This window comes from Capsella rubella, unplaced genomic scaffold (genome assembly GCF_000375325.1).
Source record: "Capsella rubella cultivar Monte Gargano unplaced genomic scaffold, Caprub1_0 scaffold_3, whole genome shotgun sequence".
NCBI lineage: Eukaryota > Viridiplantae > Streptophyta > Magnoliopsida > Brassicales > Brassicaceae > Capsella > Capsella rubella.
This window is the reverse complement of record NW_006238921.1, coordinates 4681819-4702984: the sequence shown is the minus strand read 5'-3', so window position 1 is coordinate 4702984 and position 21166 is coordinate 4681819. Positions and strand designations below refer to the sequence as shown.

The window sequence follows — 21166 nt, the reverse complement described above, 5'->3', positions numbered from 1 at the left end:
GTAAAAAGAAAGAGAGAAAAGGGGTAAAACCGGAAATCCAAATAAGAAAAGGAAGAGGAAGAAGATTTCCAAAGGAGAAAACCCTAAAGGCGGAGTATATAAAGGAAGCTACGCGTTTTCTCTCTGCCTCTTTCGGATTTCGCATCAGTCTCTCTCTCAATCTTCGCTCCTTCCTCTCTCTCTCTCAACGCGGTTCAGATCCGAGTTTGGGAGATTCAAGCTCCCTGAAAAAAGCTCCTTTACTTTCGTTTTACTAATCTCTTTTGCTCCAGGTTTGCATCGCTTCTGATTTTTCTGTTTTCCTTGTTTTACTGTGATTTGCTCGATTCATGATTTGGGTCTCTGTTTTATTATTGTGTTCTGTGATTCGTTTGTTCTGTTTTTCGGTAGATTTGAAAGTTTGATTTTTTTTCGTTGTTTCTAGATCGTGTCGTGTAACTAGTTTGAACCTCTCGTCTTTTAGTCTGTTTATTAGATTATATGAGCTGCTGATGATGACGATAATTCATGTTACGATCTATTCCGTCTTTATGAATCTGTAGATTTTTGAATTTTACTGTGATGGTTTGTAGATTTTGTTACCGCTAGGTTCCCAATAGAATGGGACGGATCCAGCTTTTACACTCATTGTGGTTGTCTAGCTTAAAGGTCTATTTTTTGGAGAAATAGGTTTGAGTGGTGTCTATATATATTGGATAACCATGTGCCTTTATACGTTCTCTCCGCACATCATCTGAGGCAGATATTAATGCTTGTTTTCCTCTCTTTATGGACTTCGAGTTTGGCTATTTTGTCACATTCCCTCCTTTGCAATCATATTTATCACGAAATCTGATAGACGTTGTCTCTCTTGTCTCATCACGAGATCTAATTTCTCTCTTTTTTTTTGTTCTGGGTAAGTAGTATGGCGGGATCTGCACCAGAAGGCACTCAGTTTGATGCACGTCAGTTCGACCAGAAACTGAATGAAGTGTGAGTCTTTTTTTCTTGTATTATTCATTTTGAGTGTGCTCTTTCCGGGTGGTGTGGTTGCTGATTGTATTGTATGGATACAGACTTGAGGGACAGGATGAGTTCTTCACTTCTTATGATGAGGTTCATGAGAGCTTTGATGCTATGGGTCTGCAAGAGAACCTTCTCAGGGGTATCTATGCTTATGGTACGTGTAGTAGTACTCTTGAAAGCTATCTTTTTGATTAATGTCATATTTATCAACATCATTTCATGCTTGTTTTTTGTTTCTTAGGTTTTGAGAAGCCTTCGGCTATCCAGCAGAGAGGAATTGTCCCCTTTTGCAAAGGTCTTGATGTGATTCAACAGGCTCAGTCTGGTACTGGGAAAACTGCAACTTTCTGCTCTGGCGTCTTACAGCAGCTAGACTACACCCTTGTCCAGTGTCAGGCTTTGGTTCTAGCTCCAACTAGGGAGCTTGCTCAGCAAATTGAGAAGGTCATGAGGGCCCTTGGAGATTACCTTGGTGTCAAGGTTCATGCCTGTGTTGGTGGAACCAGTGTTCGTGAGGATCAGCGCATCCTCCAAGCTGGTGTCCATGTTGTTGTTGGAACTCCAGGACGTGTCTTCGACATGTTGAAGAGGCAGTCTCTCCGTGCTGACAACATCAAGATGTTTGTTCTCGATGAAGCTGATGAAATGCTCTCCCGTGGTTTCAAGGACCAGGTTTGTCAATATTTCAAAGTGATTCATATCCAATTCCCATTATGGTTCTATAATCTCACTTGTTTTTGGGATTTTCAGATCTATGACATATTCCAGCTTCTTCCACCAAAGATCCAAGTTGGTGTGTTCTCAGCAACAATGCCACCAGAAGCTCTTGAGATCACAAGGAAGTTCATGAGCAAGCCAGTGAGAATCTTGGTGAAGCGTGATGAGCTAACCCTTGAAGGTATCAAGCAGTTCTACGTTAACGTTGAGAAAGAAGAGTGGAAGCTGGAGACACTTTGTGATCTCTACGAGACTCTTGCCATCACTCAGAGTGTCATCTTCGTCAACACCAGGCGTAAGGTCGACTGGCTCACAGACAAAATGAGAAGCCGCGACCACACAGTCTCTGCAACTCACGGAGACATGGACCAGAACACCAGAGACATCATCATGAGGGAGTTCAGGTCTGGCTCCTCGCGTGTTCTCATCACCACTGACCTCTTGGCTCGTGGTATCGATGTGCAACAAGTGTCTCTGGTTATCAACTTTGATCTGCCAACTCAGCCAGAGAACTACCTCCACCGTATCGGAAGAAGTGGAAGGTTCGGGAGAAAGGGAGTGGCTATCAATTTCGTGACTCGTGATGACGAGAGGATGCTGTTTGATATTCAGAAGTTCTATAACGTGGTTGTCGAAGAGCTGCCTTCGAACGTGGCCGATCTGCTGTGAAGGGAGAAAAGAAGTCCGTCCTTGGCCAGTGTTTGCTGCCGTACTAGTATCACCGGAGAAGAAAGGTTTTCTTGTTTTGCAAGGCACTCTTTGATCTGATTTTGACACCGTCGTCTCTACTCTTATCTATTATCAGCGGTTTTTTAAATTTCTTTTAAGTTTTCTTAGTGTTTCTGTTTCTCTCCCCCCCTCGACGAACATATCTCTCATCTGACCATTTTTATTTTTATTCATGGAGTATTTATTTCTTCTCTGTTTCAATTTTTGGTTTTGTTGTTTGTCTTCGAATTTTGTATCCATCAAAATCCTTTCAACAAAAGTTTGGTATTAAACCTTTTCTCATTTCGTGCTAAATCTTAGTTGTAAGACTACGTGAGTCGTACAAATATCATTGCCAGTGTTTGGCTCGTAAAGAGATTAAATAGACGACGCTAAATCTTTTTACAAGGCAAAAGCATCAATCAAATCAGATGCATTGGCACGTTCTCTCACGAGTTGGCATTAACGACAAAATCTTGTAATGAAAAGTCTGTTCCACACGGCGACGAACTCGCTTTTGCATCTTCTTCTTCATTTCTTCACTAGTTTTTATATTTATTTTGCCTTATGGGAAATAAGATTTACGTACTATTCTTTTTCTTTCTGAAAAACAAGTATTATTGAAAATTTCTGAATGTGGTGGATTCAATGATTGCCGAGTCAAGCCATACCATCACCACCACCGACAAGGTGTTTCTTCGCTTTTATAATTTTAACTGAAATTATTGGTCTTAATTTCTGCAAAGTTTCTTTAAGAAAAAAACGTCAAGTAAATTTTTCTTCCATTATTTCCTAATAATAATAATAAATTACTGAGGTTCGGACTTCGGACTATCCAGTATCCATCCAGTTCCACGTGCCTATCTCATAAGAAAATAGTTGGGAAAGGATCACATCCACACAAACCTAACCACCACCACAAAGCATAGAACCAAAATCCAAACATGAAAAGTCTAACGAGTTATACCGGTATTACGTAAATAATACTGAATAACTTTTTAATTATTTTGAAGAAAAAAAAGAGGGAAAAATAAAAAAAAACATAAGTAGGTCCTTGACCAACTCCGCATGACAATTGTAAATTAATTTCCCAAAAAGACTCTTTTTTAAATATCTCAAAAAGAATAATAATATTTCATTAATTTCCTTTTTTTTTTTTAAGACAAACACAGACGACGACCCGACTCTTCATTGTTTGGGTTCAGACCAGACCATAACTCAAATCTCCACCATGGAGAATTATTACAAAGAAATGGAACCGCCAGCCGCTGGGAACCGCCGAGACGCAGCTTCGGTGAAAGGTCACAGCGTGAGTTTCGACGATTCAACCGCCGATCAGAGTCAGACGAACGATTACCAGTTGAAGATAAAGAAAAGCAAAAGCGTGCCGAACGCGGATCGTGCGGCGTCTAGGAGCTGGAGTTTCAGCGATCCAGAATCGCGGAGGAAGAGAAGAGTCGCCGGCTATAAAGTTTATTCCGTTGAACAGAAGATGAAGGGTTCCATTAGAAAGAGCTTCAAATGGTTCAAAGACATCATCGGTATTTCTTGATATCTATCTTTCTATGAATCTTTCTCTCTCTCTCTATATATGTTTCCTCTGAATGAATCTCTTCTTCGATCGTTCGTGCTGAGTGTTTATATATCTCTCTGTAACAAATACAGGAAACAACACAAAATTTGATATTTTCTTCCTTCTTGTTGCAATTATATCAAGATTTGTAGTATACTAGTCTTTATGAGATTCTTGAATGAGACAGATAATGAGTTTAATTCAGTTTCCATATCTACCTACCTGTGAATATGACCATACCACTTCAATTACATCAAAAACCTTTCTTTCTTCTTCAAACGATTAAAACAAGAAGCTATTTATAAGAATCTCTAATCAAATTTTTTCATTTTTTTTTTTTTAAGTATACACACACAAACTCACACGATACAACATTCTCCCTTCTCTTTCTTTGTATTCTATTATCTTCAATCCCAGTTCTCTTTGTTCTGCTTCCTCCAAATTGATGGTTATTTCTCAAGATAGAGGAAAACTTACTGGATCATTTCAACTATGTTGTGTGGTGGAGGTTGTATCAGTTGATGCTGAGACGCCACTCATCCCGCTCATCACGCTCAAAATAGAGTGTTTTCTCTGGAGCCTTCCTCTCAGCTGCCGGATCTTGGCATCTACACGAGCCGTGAATCCAATCTTTGTCTTCTCTCTAGCCTTTGATCTCTCTCTCGTCCACATACGCTCATCCTGGACGTCGATTCTGAAATGCTTGATCTCTTGGATGATGTGATGGTCCAGAGGGTTTAACGATCTCTGGAACGAAATGTGAGCCAAGTAAGGAAGTGTTGTGGCGGCTATGACCAGCAGTGTGGTAAGCCAGAAGATTGGTGTAGGTGCTAGGGTTTCCGAGAGCATGTGGAAGATGTTGCCTGACGATTCTGGAGGTAACATGCCAAAGAGGGCAAGGAAGATGTACCACATGACGATACTTCCCCAGATCAAGCCGTGTTGGATCCAAGTGAAATGGCTCATGGTTAAAGCTATCTGTACGTTAACTGCCCAGATGATGCTAGTGAACATGGCGGTTCCCATTGCGTTCATGTCTGCTGTTTGCCCCCCATAACAGAATGATTGGACATGGAATATGCCAATGTTGAGGCCAAAGATGACTACGGATGCGTAAACTCCATTTCCCATCCACCCAAGGATTCTATACCAGTCAAAGAACAGGTTCTTGGGGCCTTGCTGGTACAATGCAGGGAACTAGCGAGAGGAAGAAATTTAAGATTAGAAGAAGGGTTTAGACTGGAGAGAGTTAAATAAGCAGAGAAGAGTATACCTGTAAGCAGACTTCTGAAGATACGTCTTGCTCGAAAACTCCGAGGGAGATGACGGGGAGAGAAGTGAGGATCACGTTGAACATCAACAAGTAGTAGTCGTTGTATATGGCTTGACCAGAAAACCCGGTGAAAGCCTCAAAGTAGAAGAGAGTCAGACCAAATGCTATGTTCTTGTAGAAGAAGTAACAGATCTGTAGGAAAAGAATGTGAATCAAAACCAGGTTGTATGTTGTTTGATGGGTAATGATTGGATTTTCTGTAAATCAACTTAAATCACAGAAATTTACCATCTGGGCTATTCTTTTGTAGCACCAATGCCCGTGGACAACAAGTAGTCTCTCTAAAAACCGAAATTGGGCTATGGAGAAATCGCTCGCCATTACAGCCTGAACAGAAAGAGAAATGCATTTGCAATCAGAAACAGACCTATATCACCATCAACCAATGTATATGTCTAGTTATATGGAAAACAAGTTTACTCACCTGCATGCCTTCCACACCACTGATTCCTATGCCTATATCGGCCTCTTGAATCATTCCAACATCATTTGCACCATCACCAATTGCCAAGGTTGTCTTTCCTGTTCCTTCTTTTGCTAGTCTTGTTACCTATAAAACCGAGATAGACAAAATTAAGTGATTTCCATCAACAATGAGAAGATAGAATAAGGACTTCTTGTGTATCAATCTTACAAGTGCCTTCTGCTTGGGAGAGACACGACAGCATATCACTGAAGCACAGTCAACAGCCAGGGCAAGAAACTGATACTTAATATCATCCTCCAAGGCATATGTAAGTGTCTTTCCGTCGATGATCAAAGCAAACGCTGCATGTGGATCCTTCTCTAGTTTGATCATCTGTGAAGCATTTATGATCTGCATCAAAATGCTCTCTCTTGCAGCCTGGACATTTACAACAACAGAAATTTCTCGCTTTAAATGCAAGCTTTAACTGAAACAGTAATGGAGGTTTATAAAGTACTAGCCAAATACATACTGCTTCCGGGTCTTTGGATGATCCCTCTTCGTTTATTAGTGCTATAGATATCTGTTTCATACCCTGTCGCAGCAAACTGCAGGCATATCTGCATTTGGAAAAACAAAGAGCTTAGTCCACTTAGTATCTATGTTAAAATACCCAATATTTGGGGTCGTGGTATTATCAGCAACATAAAAGACCAACACACCCTATGTTAATTGCTGTCTCCATCTTATCTCCAGTCAAAACCCATATCTTGAGACCAGCTTGGGCAAGTTTATCTATGCATTGAGGCACCTGAAACGAATAAAGAAACAATAAGCTAAAAGGGAATTTCATGTATAAGCGTCTTAGTAGTAATCCTATACAAACTTCCACTACATACCCCTTTCTGCAGTTTGTCTTCCACAGCAGTAGCACCGACAAGAATCAATTCCTTCTCCATCATATCCGATACCTTTTCGAGCATTTCATCTCTGTCAGCTCCGACTGATGTTTTGGCTTTGTGAAATTCACTGTTCCATATCGAATACTCAGTCTCATCCAGCTTTCTATAACTGAGCGCTAATGTGCGTAAACCAGCTTCACCATATCCATTCAAATGCTTTGAAGTGGCTTCCAGAAATTTTTTTCCATTCTTGGATAACCGGTCAAATATTATGCTGCAAATTTTCAAGATAATGCATTGAACATTACTTTAGAAAAACAGATTTGCTATATTGAATTGCTTGAAGTTATGAGGCCAACCTGTCAGCACCTTTACAGAGTAGAAGAATCTGCCCTTTTTCATCACGGACTATAACTGACATTCTTTTTCTTTTGCTAGTGAAGTCCAAAACATTTAAAACTTTGTACTCTCTGTACACAATATTGGGGGAAGTAGTTAGATATATTTTCTGGAACAGATAGAAACAAGTGAAAATTTACAGTTACAGTGTCACCTTTCAACTGGTTGGCCTGCATGTCGTTCACTGATAAAAACACTTGATTGAGTTCTTTTAGTAAACTCAAATCCAAACTCCCCAGCGGCAACAAGGAAAGCAACTTCATCAGGAGACTCTGCTTCATAATTACACTTTCCAGTATCTTCATCCACCTCAGGAATAGCGGTGTGACAAACAGCTAATATACGCAGAAATATCAAAATGTCATCTGGATTGGGTTCATTTAACCAGTTTCCATTCATGAGACGTTGATCCTCAAAACTAAACCCCTTGACACCAGTGGTTTGTGTCTGATCGCTTTCGTCAGTAGCAGTGATTACAGTCTCCAACTCAATATCTGATGATGTCATGCTGGGCATTTTGGCATATCCATTCATCCTTCCTCTAGTCCTTGGAAGGTCGTTAATTTCTTCACCTTGCTCCTCGTCGAGATCTATAGCCATCTGTTTTGCAGCAGCTAGTTCTACTTCACTGGCGCGAACACCATAAGAAATACCCGCGATGGAGCACTTTAAAAAATCCATCTGATTACATGTCAAAGTTCCTGTTTTATCGGAAAGGATTGTGTCGACTTGTCCCAGCTCTTCATTCAAATTCGATGTGCGTGCTTGAGCTGGAGTCTCACTCTCGCTATCATACATCTGCAAGTCTTGGTTTATGAAAGTTGCCTGCAAAACTTTTACAAGCTCGATGGAAACATACAATGAGATGGGAATCAAGTACCCATAAAGCAATACAGCAGTGATCAGATGGACGACCCAAGCATGAAAAGGATTTCTTGGATTTGTTAAGCGCTCGGGCTTATCTGGTCGTAAGTACCACCAATCTCCCATATGCATCTTTGTCATCACAGCAAAACCCAGTGAACTGATGAAGGAGACGATCACAAGGAGGGCAAAGAGAGTATATATGATGTAGTCCATTCTCTTTTCAATTCTGCTTCTCTTTGAAGGGGATTTTGTTGAATTCTGCATGACTTTTGTGTCATGGCCAGTAAATACAACCACCCCATAGACATAAGACGTGTTCCTGAGCTTTGAGTCTCTCAAGAGAATCTGGCTAGGATCGAGGGGATACACCTGGCCACCATATTCAAGATTTCCAACAAACGTATACAGGTTAGGATTGGGATCTTCACATTTGATAGTTCCAGAGAAACTGTGGAAAGCATCATCCCGTTCCAAAGGTAAGGTAACATCCAAACATCTCTTAACTTTCAAGTTGGTTTCGCCATCTAAGTTCATGGTCTCCACATAACAGATCCCATCCTCATAACTTGATGACAATAAGAGCAAATCAGCTGGGAAAAATTGATCCTTTTCGACCTTGACTATATCCCCTACACGGATCTTCTTCCACTTCCTACGACCAAAATCACCATTCCCTCTATGAACAATGGCTTTCCTGGAATTCACCTTCACATCCTGCATAAAGCGGCGCCAGTCTTCCAAAGCCTCCTTACCCATACTAAGGCCGACCACAAAAATCAATGGTGCAATCATACTCCATTTGTTGAATGGGGAGAGAGGAAAGACAGAGAGAATAGCAGCAACGAGGAAGTAGAAATTGGCAACACGGTGGAATTGCTCATACAAGCACTTGGGTAAGAAGGTGATGAGGTTATACCTAGTTGTGGAGACATAGTTTGAGGTGTACCTGAGGACTTTAGCCAGATGCATATGAGGTTGGTTACAATGAACAATTCTGGTGAATCCAGGTCCATTGATGATATGAGGTTGTTGATCTTCTAGGGTTTTTGGCCTAAGGCATCTAAAGGTGTAAAAATGGCTTTTCCTGATCCTTGATCTTATTCTGCGACGCCCCATTATCTCAAAAGTTTCAGCTCAAAGCAAGAGATTGAGCGAATTAGCTGTTCAAGAAACACGAAGATCTCCCTTTCACCAAACGATGTGAACGAAGAAGATCAACTCCCGTGGTTCAGAGGCCCTCGCCACTGAGAGAAATCAAGAGAAACAAATTCAGCTAAAATGACCCAAAATGTTCAACCACCACAAACAATCGAGCCCCCAGTTGCATAAACCACCGCAAAAACAATTAAAAGATCACAAGACCATATGAAAAATCGAGGAGTCCGTTAACGATTCATCTCATGAGAATCACCAACATTATTTCAACCAGAAAACCCAAAAACTTGCAGCACAAGACAACGGAAATCCCTAGAAAATGCGACGCAAAATCCCAAAAAAATCCGAGGAAGAAATCAAATCAACGAAAAGGAGAGAAGGAATCAAGTTCCAGAGCCAAGAAATACCTTGAATCGGGAGGCTCGCTCATGAAGAAACTCGCGCAAAACACCGATTCCACCAATGGAGACGAAACAAAAAGCTGATAATGGCTTCTCTCGCGCAAAAAAACAAAAAACTCAACAGAAGAGAGGAAGAAGGAGAAGGGCTTTTCTTCTCGCTTTGTTTCTCTCTTTCTTTCTTTTGGAAAAGAAAGATCAAAATGGGAAAATCTCAGTCTGTCCCTGACCCTGACACTGCAACTCTCTCTCAAACCCAACGCAGCAATTTCCGTTTCAGCTTCCTATTTTTACTTTCTTTTTTTTTTAATTTCATTAATTAAAAATTAGCGATTCTCTTTATACTATTACTGCTTTTGTAGTTAAAAACTATAAAGTTTAGAAATAAAAACAAAATTAGTTTATTAAATTAAGACTAATTTTTATAAACAAACAAATGGTTTACTAGTTGGCAAGCACAATGCTTTTAATGTGTTTCATTTTCGTTTGTTTTATTTTCTTTGTCACAAGTTTTACTAATATGACTTAAGATCGAACCGCAATTATAGTGAATTTAGTTTCGACATTTTTTAATGAAAAATACATGTAATTTGGCTTCTTCTTTTTTTTTTTTTTTTTTTGTGTGCGCTCTTCTTCTGCTCATAAAAGTACTCCGTACAAATTGTGCTATACTACTCCGTACAAAGTGTACATGATACTGGAAAGTATAACCGGTTTTGTTAACCAACTAAACCGAATATAACCAACTAAATTCACTTTACTACTCTGGGTCGCCTTCCAAGTCCAAGCCGTTCCTCGTTACAAAAAATGTCAGGCCCGGCCCAATACACAAGTCTTCACTCTTCGGTACTGGCGAGTGATGATGGATAATCATATATAGTTTGAAAGAGAGATACATGTGAATAAGTAGTATGTGAAACTGTGACTAGTTAAGGAATACAAAAGAGAGAGATGATTGATATATTAAGGGGCACAATGGCATCTCCAACCCTCAGGTTGGTAATTAGCATAATGAGGAGAGAGGTGAGGCATCGACGAAATGGTAGGGACTTGGACGGCTTCACATGGCTCACATCCATAGCATTTCTTCTCACAACTTGGTGGCTTTGATCCTATTCTTCTTCCTTTCTCTATTTCTTCCATCTCTTTATCCTCCTCACTTGATTTCAATATGGGCCTATCTGAATTGTGCTCTGCAGGCACAATAGTAACCAATATATATATATTTAGAATCTAGACATTATTAAAAAGCAAACATATTTCATAGATAGATAACCCAAGAACATGTATGCACATTTATCATCTATCAGCTATGAAACTCATATCTAAATCTGTATTTTCCCCCCGTTAATCATGCAAATATTTGGGACCACTGTTTAGGAGTCCAAAAATAGTCATTAATTTTGCTCATAAAATTAGTAAAGCAATTAAGAGATCAACCTAACCTTTCTTTGCAAGCAGAAACCAAACAGAGAAGTCTTTCATTCAGACTTACATATCTACATGTCTGCCCTTTCATTTATATGTAGATTACATAGATAGTAAAGGAATATGGTATAATCTTATATTAGACTGTGAAGAAATAAGAAAGTAAACCTGGATGAAAATTAGTAACGTGACTGGAAGAAGCAATAGGCCTGCTCGTTGCACCAACCCAGCTCACTATTTGTATCATCATCACCAGTATTATAACCACAAAACACTTTCCTATTTCTCTCATTCGCCTGATGATGAAAATGTGATGATGATGGTTACTAAATGATGTATAAAGAGAGAAGGCTTGAAGAAGAAGAGGAAGAAGAAAGAAGAAGCCAGTGGGTTTTAGAGGGGTTTTAGAGGGGTTTTAGGCCTAATGCCTACAAAGCATAGGAAGGGTGTTGCTTATGGGACAAGTGAAGTAATTTTCGTACCAATTAATCAAGTTTTTTGCCTTTTTTCTTTTGATCAAAAAAAGCAAACTGATTTAAACCTATGAGCAAGTTTCTCTTTTTAAGAAATTTGAATATAAGTTTTTTTGGGGATTTTTTACAGCTCATTTCAATTGAATATCTTTTTTTCTGACATGTCTCATCAGTACATGAAAGTAAATATTCGAATCAGAAATCAGAAGAAAACAGATAAAGAATACGAGTGTCTGAGAGAGAGAGAGAGAGATCAGTCTACAAGAGAAGTCAAGAATCTATGTACGAGATGGTCCATTCATCAGAACAATGCTTTTATACATTACAAGGAAATTACTCCATTAATATATATTTCTCTCTCTTTTTCTTCTAGCTGTGCATAGACTGCAGAGCCATTGCTCAGCTCAATGGCTTCGTTTCCTTTAAGAGTAATAAAAGAAATAAACTTGTACAAGGGTCTCATTTATGAAAAAGGTCTCCTTATTTCTATCCAGAGTAGTTACTTCACATTACATTTATTCTTCACAGTATATAATATGACTCATATAGTTATATATATTAATACCGATTCATTCCGAATCGAAATCATCATGACACTAGTAATTTGGAATAAAGTCAACTCTGATCTCATGAGGACAAAACCATGCCTTTGAATATAGACCGTCCATGTTCTCATATCAATCAAATTTGCTTTTTTAATTAACACTCAGGCTGATCATATTAAATTAGTGTGATCTCACAAACAAGATTAGTGTCATGTTTTACTGATCTGCTTTATTTATATATAAATGTGCTACTTATTATAGTAATAAAAGTATAACATACGTGTTCGTTCAGTAGTGACAGTGTTATTTTTCCAGGCACCACCATAAAGCGTAGGTAAGGAAGGGGTTTGATGGTGTCAGCTCGAATAAATGTATGGAAATGGACACATCATGTTTCTATTTTTAGAATATGGTCCGAGACATTTCCATAGAATTGACCGATCAATTAGTTTCTATAAACTAGTAAACGCCAAGCCTCACACGGAGTGTGAATATTACTCCAATAAGGAATCGTCGTATCGCTCAAATTTCAGTTTCACAGTTTTAGCAATTTCTTTACATCAAGTGTAATATATTATTCCTCCTACCTTTTTTCCTACTTTCTTACAAAAATTTCTTTTTCCAACGTAGAAATGAATCGAAGAGGCATCTACCAGATTTGAATTATCTTCCAAGAAGTAAAAATGAACTCACTTTTGACTTTGACAAAAGATAAAAATTACTCACGTTTTGACTAGCCTTCATTTATGAAGACAGTATTAATAATCAGAACCTTTTTATCCAAAAATAAAATAAAAAATAGTTATCTGCAGTACTTTAAGTGATACTTCTATATAACAAAAGAAGAACATGTATATTTGACTGGCTATGAATTGTTCAAGGGTACAGTGTACTGGATAACACCTGGAAATAGTTGTGTTAAATGTCACTGTGATTTGATTAGCACATTGATTCTTTATTTTCCTTTTTGACTAAACTAACAGTTAAGGATTAAGTAATTATTTTCCTCATCAGTGGACACTACTCTTGTATACCACAATAATGATCGATCATTTGATCATATATGAATCGTCGAGGGACTCTAAAAGTTTATATAGTCAACATATTTTTACAATTTTAATGGTGTAGTGACTCAACTGTTTTTGTTTTAATTTTCGGGTTACATTTATATTCTACAATTCACAGGTTTTTTGTTGACTATTCTATCTATATCTTTCTTTTTTTTTTTTTTCTATCTATATCTTGTATGGTATTAATTAACTTTTTACACATATTTATTCGGAAACAAATCCCGACTAGGCACTAAATCATGCTTCCACAGTTTATTTTTATTTTAACATTGTATATAAAACTCTTAAGGTAATTTTATATCGTTCATATATATATGGGTCATTTTATATTCTATAGAAAATCATGCAGTTATCTCTATCCCCATATGAACTATGAAAGTGAACGTTGAACCAAATTATGGTGGATATGTGACGAGAGCTTCCTTCTTTTCCGTGTGGCAAGCTTTTATATTATGTAATTTATGTCCAAGAAACTTTCATGTTCTTATATATGCACAATGTATTTCCCCATAATGTATACATAAAATGTTGGAACGTAACTACTAACTACCCATGAATCGAACTAATTAAACATATTCACTAATACATATACATGCATAACTATATAAATGAGAATGATGACCCAAAAAAAAAAAACTATATAAATGAGAATAGGTAAGTGGCGTTCAATCTCCAATTAGCGGCAAGGTCAACACATTTGGCAAAAATATAACATAAAATGATTACAGCAAGTTCCTCCAAAATCACAAAAAATGACGATCCATTTTTCGGGGGAAGAAAGAGTTATCCAGTTTTACAGACGAATTATGGCACAAGCACTAATAATCTTGCTTTGATGCACAATAGAATCATGCATGGAGAACAATATGAAAACATGCATACGTTAAGTTTGATGATGTTAAGAGTCCATCAATGGAACTAAAGAAAATATGGGGTAAGAGAAATTGGTTAAGAGGTCAGTTTCAGAACCACCAAGAAGATATATGTCAAATTAAGAATATGAAGGATGCTTCCGACAGAATCTCGAGTCCGTTGAGCTTTGACTTCCTTAAACAGCATATAACCAAAATTTCACTTCAAAGGAGTTTAACATATTGCAAGTTTAGTGTTTCGTTATCTTCCAAGTGTGCTTCTCTAATTCACAACGAAACCAAAACTACGTATCGATCAGGTGTCTGGGGGTTTAATATATTGTTTTTAAACTAGGTGTTACCAAATATTATAACTACATATACATACCATTAAATTTGTTTGGTAAAATATATACTGGCTCACAGGAATAGTTGATGATCACCTATTATATTTTAGAATTTCTAAAACCTAAGCAATTAACAATTGCTTAAATAATGATGGTCATTTATTTACTAATGAAATTTATAGAGACGTAATGACATGCGTTTACGAGAACTTTTAACTTCCTCAGTTAATAAATTGAAACAATTGAGTAATAAGAACACAAAAACTGGAAGACACTCTAAATTGAGAGAACCACTTTGCATTTCATTTTGGGACTTTTGCCTCGAGGCGGAGGAGGCAAACTGGGGCCTTTTCTTTTTTTGATATATTTGCTTTTTCCTTGTTCACTTTTTATTGCTGTCTGCACTAGCACACATCTATTCTTGATATACATAAAGTCACGAATGATTTTTTTTATTAAGATTATATATAATTCATAATGCTCATCAAGGAAACTAAGGACATGCATAATCCTAAACATTTTGTTCTGAATTGTAGTTCTTTGATCTAAATGGTATCATGCATGTTTGAGGTTTGATCTTTAGAAAATACAATACAATTATCAATGGAGGCAAAGCTCTTATGTACGTGGAGTCACTGATCAAATTCTCGACGAACACAAATTTTCTAGAGAGAAAAAGATACATATATAGTAGACATTTATATATATACACAAATAAAAAAAATACTAATTAACATAATTTTGAAATTTCAAATGTAACCTTTTTGTATGTAAGAGTTAGAATAATTATGGAGAGGATATGTTCCCATTATTTGTTGGAATAAAGAAAAATATATTTTTATCAGAAGCAAAAAGCCAAAATGTATGGAAAGTTAGTGTCCTTTGATGGCTCATCAAAAATAGAAAGAAAAGTGTGAAAGCTCTTTACTAGTTGCATGTGGGCATCGAAGGCAAAAATCAAAAGAATCTTATGTTTGGGCCTAGTGCTTCGGTCACAAGCATTAAATTCAATCCTTATTATTATGTTAAATATATATATTTTAAAAATTCCTTGTTTATATCTCTATGTCCTGAACCATATTAATGTCAATTTGGTTTTGTTAGGTTATTGGTATAAGCATAAGAAGTATGTTCTATGAAACATAATATATATATATATATATATATATATATGTTCCTATATTTCATTTGTCAGAAGATGTATCCATATAAAACTTGTATATATGGAGAAATTAATTCTGATAAATTAAATTACGAAGAATTCATATGCATTTAGCAAAGTACACAAAATATATGCAACTTATATGATATATTATTAGTTATAATATTGTTGACATGATTTTTCGGTTGTCAATCCAAACGTACATAATGTATAAATCACCAAAAAGATCGACAGAACATTCAGCTCCACCGACGAACCCATCAGGATATACTAGAGTGCTAGCTAGCAGGTTACATTTCATAAACGTTTCCAATGGCTAAATCACGTACAGTCATGATCCCTTGATGATTACCAACTAAACATTACTCTACTTTTATACGAAAAGAAGCACAATAGTATCCTAACCAATCGAGGTTGCGGCTCTGTTTTTGTGGAACTTGGAGTTAGTGCTTTCGGGTTTCATGGTTTTGGATACTCTTGTGTCTATATTTGTGCTCCCTTGTAGCACCTTTATCGCGTTGTTGCGATCATTTACTGCATTATGCATATTTTGTCCCGTTTTGACTCTGGTAGAAGTAGATTCATGGAAGTTTCCACAGAGTTCGTGGAGACATTACATCATCCCAGTTAATCTGGTTCATTGGGTCTTTTACAGCCCTCATCTCTTCTTCACGGAGTTTTTTACCCTCCCATATACTTCGTTTGTGTTCAATGGTAGTATTGTAGGGAGCTTTGTGTTCAAGAAGGTTCTGCTTGCAACAGAAGCAAGCCCCTTTGTGCCGTCTGCCCTTGTTGCAGAGGCGTTAGCGATCCGTCGTGCATTGTTTAACATCACCTCGGTCGCTCATCTCTTTCAAAACCGATCGCTTTTGATCTATCCGGACGTTCATGTCCTAATCAAGCTTCTCAACTCTCAAAGAAGCCTCAAGGAGCCAAAAGGAATCATTCATGTCTCTTGCCTGGAAGAAACCTTCTCCTCTATATGTTGGTCTTTTATTTCGTGTGTAAACAATGGTGTAGCTGATGCGTTCGCTATAACTGCTCTCCTTGTTTCCTCTTTTGTAGCTTTGTCCTCCCATAGTGGAGTGTAACATTTCCCTAAGTCTTAATCTAAGAGTTTGATAAAAAAAAAAAAAAGTATCCTAACCAATCAATATGAACACTCAAACTGACTATATGATAATAAAAATTGGTCTTGTGATCATGCATGTATTATCTTATAAATACCTTATACCTCACAGTTGCTTCCGGAAATAGAGAGTAAAAGAATCAACTAAATCGCCAACAGATTTAGGGTTTATTTTAAGTAATCAATCCCATCGTTAGTACTATATATCAAATAAGATAAATAACGCATGCGATGCTGATGACGATCATATAACATCACTCAGAACTGTTTCACGTTAACAAATACTCCGATCGGGGACATCTGATTAACCAAAAATAAGAAAAGCTGCAGTAAAAAAACTGTGTACGTACATACAAGAAAAAAAAGTTCTTAACTCTTAAAGTCAAATTAAGAATCTAATGTAAAGTTGAATTCGAACCCTTTATGTCAAAATTAAAATTAACTTTACTTCCTTTGTTGGCAATCCTTATTATATACTTATTATATGTGGTGTGGTGCCTATATATATATCCGTTTATGTAAGTTTCTTTCCACTTATATATATATATATATATCGATGAATTATCGATGAACATAATTCAAAATTTTAATCAAGACAACTAGAAAACCAAATTTACAACTAAGGCATAGGACTTACAGTGTCTGCATGATCAACACGTGTCTGTGTAGAAGAAGACAATGTCCATGATTCTGTAATAAGCCACACAGGCTCATACTGAGAAGAAACTTCAGCTTTTAGCCTTTTAACCTTTTATAAACACAAACCCCTAAAAACATACACTGGGCCACTCTCGTCTTCAGTGTCCTAAATACATTTAAGTTTTTTTGTTTAATTTGTTAGCACATTTTCTTGCAACTTGTTATATATATATATATATATATCTCATTTATCATAATTAATTAAGTTTCCGGGGAAAAAATTATGATAAGTTGTAAATTTTTTTGCTAAACTATAAGTTATAAATTACACTGCATTAATAGTATGTTGTTTCTGAATTCACAAAAGAAGAAACTTGGTCCACATCATTAGGTGGAATATTATTATCTATTACTTTTGTAATAAACTAATGGGAAATTTTCTGCAGCCGTTTCTCATTTTAAGTGTGTGTATTATTAATCTCACCTAGTCTCAATTCAATATATTATAAGTTTAAAACACTTCAACATCGTACAAACATTCTTAGAGAGAGACGGAGAGAGAAAGCAAGAGAGAGAGAGAGGATGGGTCATCACTCGTGCTGCAACAAGCAAAAGGTGAAGAGAGGGCTTTGGTCACCCGAAGAAGACGAAAAGCTCATCAACTACATCAATTCATATGGCCATGGATGTTGGAGCTCTGTTCCCAAACATGCAGGCATATACACATATAAGTTTTTGTTTCTTGAATAATCAACCTAAGTCTCTGTCTTTAGGTTTTAATCTTTTTGGGGTTATTTTGCGTGTGTTTGATTAGGTTTGCAGAGATGTGGGAAGAGTTGTAGATTAAGATGGATAAATTATCTACGACCTGATCTTAAACGTGGAAGCTTCTCTCCTCAAGAAGCTGCTCTTATCATTGAGCTTCACAGCATTCTTGGTAACAGGTTCGTCAGCTAATTAGTTAACATTATTATATATGTGAAACAGAAACTAACACTTCATCAAGAATTTGAGTTATTTTTCTAGTCATGTTATTAATTTTTATTTTACAGATGGGCTCAAATTGCTAAACATCTACCTGGAAGAACAGATAACGAGGTCAAAAATTTCTGGAACTCAAGCATAAAAAAGAAGCTCATGTCTCACCACCATCATGGCCATCATCTTCATCACCATCACCATCATCTCTCTTCCATGGCGAGTTTGCTCACCAACCTTCCTTATCACAATGGCTTCAACCCTACTACTCATGTCGACGATGAAAGTTCAAGATTCATGTCCAATATCATCACAACTACTAACCCTACTTTCATCACTCCAAGCCACCTCTCTCTCCAGTCTCCTCATGTTATGACTCCATTGATGTTCCCAACCCCTAGAGAAGGAGATTTCAAGTTTATAAACACAAACCAGTCTCATCAAGACAATAACCTTTACAACAATTTCGACATTTTGTCAGCCACAGCAGTCATAAACAATCATCATCAACCTCTACTCTCTTCTTCTTCCCATGATAATGATCCCCAATGGCCAGCGTTACCAGATTTCCCAGCTAGTACCATTTCCTCTTTCCAAGAAACTCTTCAAGATTATGATGATGCTAATAAACTCAACGTGTTTGTAACACCGTACAACGATAATGCCAAAAAGTTATCATGTGGAGAGGTTCTCGAAGGCAAAGTACTATCCTCCTCCTCGCCAGTTTCACAAGATCACGGCCTTCTTCTCCCCACCTCGTACAACTTGCAAATGTCTACTACGGGTGATCATCATCATCGAGTGGACTCATACATCAATCACATGGTCATACCATCATCATCCTCATCGTCGCCAATCTCTTGTGGACAGTACGTCATCACTTAAGCAAACCCTAGTCTTACTCCATCAACATGGGATTCCTAGACATGGGTACGTATTTAATACCTATATAGAATCTATATACGTTTTACATCTATATATAAGAAGGAAAGAGGGAACATAAATAATCACCCACATATGTTTATAAAGTCTTTTCCATATAGTACAAGGATTTGTGATATGTTACATGAATTACTTTATATGTATTATCATTGCATTGAATTTGAATAATGAGGAAAAACATGAATGTTGCAGCAAGTTCTTCTTGATTCAACATATAAAGTTCGTCCTTATACACATTTTAATGAACACGTACAAACACAAATATGTATGTAAGCACATATACGTGAAGGATGTCCGATCTCTATCTCTCTCTCTCGTCATCTACGTACACATGTGTTTGTATATGGTCAGTTTGTTTTGCCTCTGTATTGGAAATTATTGTCTTCATCTTTGTCTTTTTTTTTGTCGCTTATTACTTCTCTCTCTATGATATTTCGTAGGGTCAATATGTGGACTGTCATAAATCAATGCAAGTTCAGTGTACAATATTTTTGGTCAACTGTGAGATTCTCTTTTAGATCATTTCCAAAATGTTTTGACAAAATACACAATTTGTATCCTTAAACCTTAATAATAGACTAACAGTCTTGCTTCGTTATTAAAACAATTATCATTTGTTGACATCATGCAGAATTTTTTCTTTGATTTAACCTATCCATTACAAAAGGAGCTGAGATCTTTAAAATTTTAACTTCACTTCAATTCTGAGATCAACAACACATCAAAACATGGAGACGAAGACATCCAAATTATTTAAGAGATTCAAGTTTCACATTTTCTAGCCTGAAGGTGCAGCCTGAAACTTTTGTAACCGGAGATTCATCAATGGAAAAATTAGAGAAATTCTAAGCTGTGACTCTGTGACGCCCTTTTGCTACCCTCCGAGCTATGACTCTCCGTCCACCTTTGGTTGCCTTCCTGCTCATATTCAGATTTTGACTGAGTAAGCAGTTTTATTTGGTCACTCAAACACCATGTAGATTTTTATTCTTACATTCAATTAGTACTAAACAACGGATTTCTCTATTGTGAATGAGACGAGCAATGATTAGAAGTTAAGAAGTTTCAGAGTTCAATTTTTCTGTTTTGATTTACTAGATTTTGCTGATAATCAAACCAGTAGTGAATAAAAAAAAAGCGATTGAAACAAAGAGACATACCGAGCAAAGAATCCATGGTTGCGTTTACGCCTTAAAGTGCTTGGTTGGAATGTCCTCTTAGGAAACAGAAGCAATGGCTCGCTTGAAGGATCGACTACATAACCAAATACAAACATATTAAACAGGCACCATTGAGCAGCAAAATGTACAAAGTTACAGAGACGAAAGCTCTAAGCCCAACAAACTATTCTTAAGGTTCTGGACGCAAAACACTCATGAATTGTATATGGAAACTCAAGTATAACAGCCAGATTCTTGACCATCCTACAAATGAAGACATAAGTATATTTTGTTTTTGTTTCCCAATTCTAGATCCGATTCAAGAACCAGAACACTACACCGTAACTCAATATCTCCACTAGCAGCAAAATAGCCAATAACAGGACTCGATAAAGCAACCCAAGCATTGTTTCTATAGTGTAAGCCAGCACACGAGCAAGTAGGAAAAATATCTGACTTCATCTAGGATCAAACATTGACACACAAAAAAACAGAACACTTATCAGCACTTGATTAATGATCGAGCATCTACTGCTTTCACACTCTATTAAAGCATACTCATACACCAGGGCACTAAGAACTAATTACCAATCTAGCTACTGAGAAATACAATCAAAATGGTGAGGTAAGAGAGTGACGCACCTTCTGGTAAGAAGAATTCGAGTGAAGGAAGACCACAAGGGTAAAGGAACCCACGCTCGTTGAGTTCCTGGATCGAAGTAGTGTCGTTAGGGCGCGAATTGAGCGTGCTCTGTAGATTCGACAATGACGGGAGAAAATACGGCGGGAGTTCTTGTCTCTGTGGAGCTATCTGTTGAAATGAGGATCTGAGATTGTTCTGCACAAGACTCGTCGTCGGCTTCGATAGAAACCGATTCATCAACGAAGCTCCTGACCTGATTAGGGTTTTGGCCGCCATTTTTGTCTCCCTTCTCCGAGATTGCGATAGTTTTCCCACAGAGTTCTTCTCTCTTCGAAA

At 37.2% G+C, this 21166-nt stretch overlaps 6 protein-coding genes and 1 non-coding gene across 7 annotated transcripts; 4 read left to right on the top strand and 3 right to left on the bottom strand.

Moving 5' to 3' along the window:
- The first annotated feature begins 132 nt into the window (after window positions 1–132).
- Window positions 133–2733, top strand: LOC17892992 (eukaryotic initiation factor 4A-1). The gene is made up of 5 exons (XM_006297731.2): window positions 133–272; window positions 904–972; window positions 1056–1159; window positions 1247–1677; window positions 1756–2733. Exons 2-5 carry the CDS (start codon window positions 905–907, stop codon window positions 2389–2391), a joined length of 1239 nt encoding a protein of 412 aa, XP_006297793.1. The 5' UTR covers window positions 133–272; window position 904; the 3' UTR covers window positions 2392–2733.
- Window positions 687–801, top strand: LOC111831766. Its single transcript, XR_002834902.1, has one exon. It is a non-coding gene; the product is annotated as a small nucleolar RNA snoR98 (small nucleolar RNA).
- An 828-nt stretch (window positions 2734–3561) lies between the features above and the next one.
- Window positions 3562–4157, top strand: LOC17892906. The gene has a single exon (XM_006298797.2). The coding sequence runs from the start codon at window positions 3662–3664 to the stop codon at window positions 3980–3982; it is 321 nt and encodes a 106-aa protein (XP_006298859.1). The 5' UTR covers window positions 3562–3661; the 3' UTR covers window positions 3983–4157.
- Window positions 4158–4246: 89 nt separating this feature from the next.
- LOC17893960 (probable phospholipid-transporting ATPase 7) lies at window positions 4247–9723 on the bottom strand. Its single transcript, XM_006296783.2, has 11 exons — window positions 9473–9723; window positions 7198–9154; window positions 7004–7114; window positions 6642–6918; window positions 6465–6553; window positions 6275–6362; window positions 5971–6180; window positions 5761–5886; window positions 5565–5663; window positions 5277–5468; window positions 4247–5200 (listed from the first exon to the last, which is right to left on the bottom strand). The coding sequence occupies exons 2-11, from the start codon at window positions 9024–9026 to the stop codon at window positions 4490–4492; spliced, it is 3732 nt and encodes a 1243-aa protein (XP_006296845.1). The 5' UTR covers window positions 9027–9154; window positions 9473–9723; the 3' UTR covers window positions 4247–4489.
- A 703-nt stretch (window positions 9724–10426) lies between these two features.
- LOC17892787 (EPIDERMAL PATTERNING FACTOR-like protein 3) lies at window positions 10427–11183 on the bottom strand. The gene is made up of 2 exons (XM_023785523.1): window positions 11060–11183; window positions 10427–10656 (listed from the first exon to the last, which is right to left on the bottom strand). The coding sequence occupies exons 1-2, from the start codon at window positions 11181–11183 to the stop codon at window positions 10427–10429; spliced, it is 354 nt and encodes a 117-aa protein (XP_023641291.1).
- Window positions 11184–17689: 6506 nt separating this feature from the next.
- Window positions 17690–19065, top strand: LOC17892093 (transcription factor MYB26). Its single transcript, XM_006299527.2, has 3 exons — window positions 17690–17822; window positions 17922–18051; window positions 18160–19065. Exons 1-3 carry the CDS (start codon window positions 17690–17692, stop codon window positions 18968–18970), a joined length of 1074 nt encoding a protein of 357 aa, XP_006299589.1. The 3' UTR covers window positions 18971–19065.
- A 575-nt stretch (window positions 19066–19640) lies between these two features.
- LOC17893605 lies at window positions 19641–21160 on the bottom strand. The gene is made up of 3 exons (XM_006296986.2): window positions 20830–21160; window positions 20188–20281; window positions 19641–19945 (listed from the first exon to the last, which is right to left on the bottom strand). Exons 1-3 carry the CDS (start codon window positions 21104–21106, stop codon window positions 19873–19875), a joined length of 444 nt encoding a protein of 147 aa, XP_006297048.2. The 5' UTR covers window positions 21107–21160; the 3' UTR covers window positions 19641–19872.
- Window positions 21161–21166: the final 6 nt, after the last annotated feature.

What these genes read in the sequence shown, in the direction of transcription:
- LOC17892992 (XM_006297731.2), top strand. Translation starts at nt 905, where the DNA reads ATGGCGGGATCTGCACCAGAAGGCACTCAGTTTGATGCACGTCAGTTC. An exon ending in GACCAGAAACTGAATGAAGT is followed by an intron (nt 973 to 1,055) that starts GTGAGTCTTTTT and finishes GTATGGATACAG; the next exon opens with ACTTGAGGGACAGGATGAGT. An exon ending in CAGGGGTATCTATGCTTATG is followed by an intron (nt 1,160 to 1,246) that starts GTACGTGTAGTA and finishes TTTGTTTCTTAG; the next exon opens with GTTTTGAGAAGCCTTCGGCT.
- LOC17892906 (XM_006298797.2), top strand. Translation starts at nt 3,662, where the DNA reads ATGGAGAATTATTACAAAGAAATGGAACCGCCAGCCGCTGGGAACCGC.
- LOC17893960 (XM_006296783.2), bottom strand. Translation starts at nt 9,026, where the DNA reads ATGGGGCGTCGCAGAATAAGATCAAGGATCAGGAAAAGCCATTTTTAC. An exon ending in CATCCAAAGACCCGGAAGCA is followed by an intron (nt 6,181 to 6,274) that starts GTATGTATTTGG and finishes GTAAATGTCCAG; the next exon opens with GCTGCAAGAGAGAGCATTTT. An exon ending in CTTCAGAAGTCTGCTTACAG is followed by an intron (nt 5,201 to 5,276) that starts GTATACTCTTCT and finishes TCCTCTCGCTAG; the next exon opens with TTCCCTGCATTGTACCAGCA.
- LOC17892787 (XM_023785523.1), bottom strand. Translation starts at nt 11,183, where the DNA reads ATGAGAGAAATAGGAAAGTGTTTTGTGGTTATAATACTGGTGATGATG. An exon ending in CGTTACTAATTTTCATCCAG is followed by an intron (nt 10,657 to 11,059) that starts GTTTACTTTCTT and finishes TTGTGCCTGCAG; the next exon opens with AGCACAATTCAGATAGGCCC.
- LOC17892093 (XM_006299527.2), top strand. Translation starts at nt 17,690, where the DNA reads ATGGGTCATCACTCGTGCTGCAACAAGCAAAAGGTGAAGAGAGGGCTT. An exon ending in CTCTGTTCCCAAACATGCAG is followed by an intron (nt 17,823 to 17,921) that starts GCATATACACAT and finishes GTGTTTGATTAG; the next exon opens with GTTTGCAGAGATGTGGGAAG. An exon ending in CACAGCATTCTTGGTAACAG is followed by an intron (nt 18,052 to 18,159) that starts GTTCGTCAGCTA and finishes TTTATTTTACAG; the next exon opens with ATGGGCTCAAATTGCTAAAC.
- LOC17893605 (XM_006296986.2), bottom strand. Translation starts at nt 21,106, where the DNA reads ATGGCGGCCAAAACCCTAATCAGGTCAGGAGCTTCGTTGATGAATCGG. An exon ending in CGAATTCTTCTTACCAGAAG is followed by an intron (nt 20,282 to 20,829) that starts GTGCGTCACTCT and finishes TTGGTTATGTAG; the next exon opens with TCGATCCTTCAAGCGAGCCA. An exon ending in AACCATGGATTCTTTGCTCG is followed by an intron (nt 19,946 to 20,187) that starts GTATGTCTCTTT and finishes GAATATGAGCAG; the next exon opens with GAAGGCAACCAAAGGTGGAC.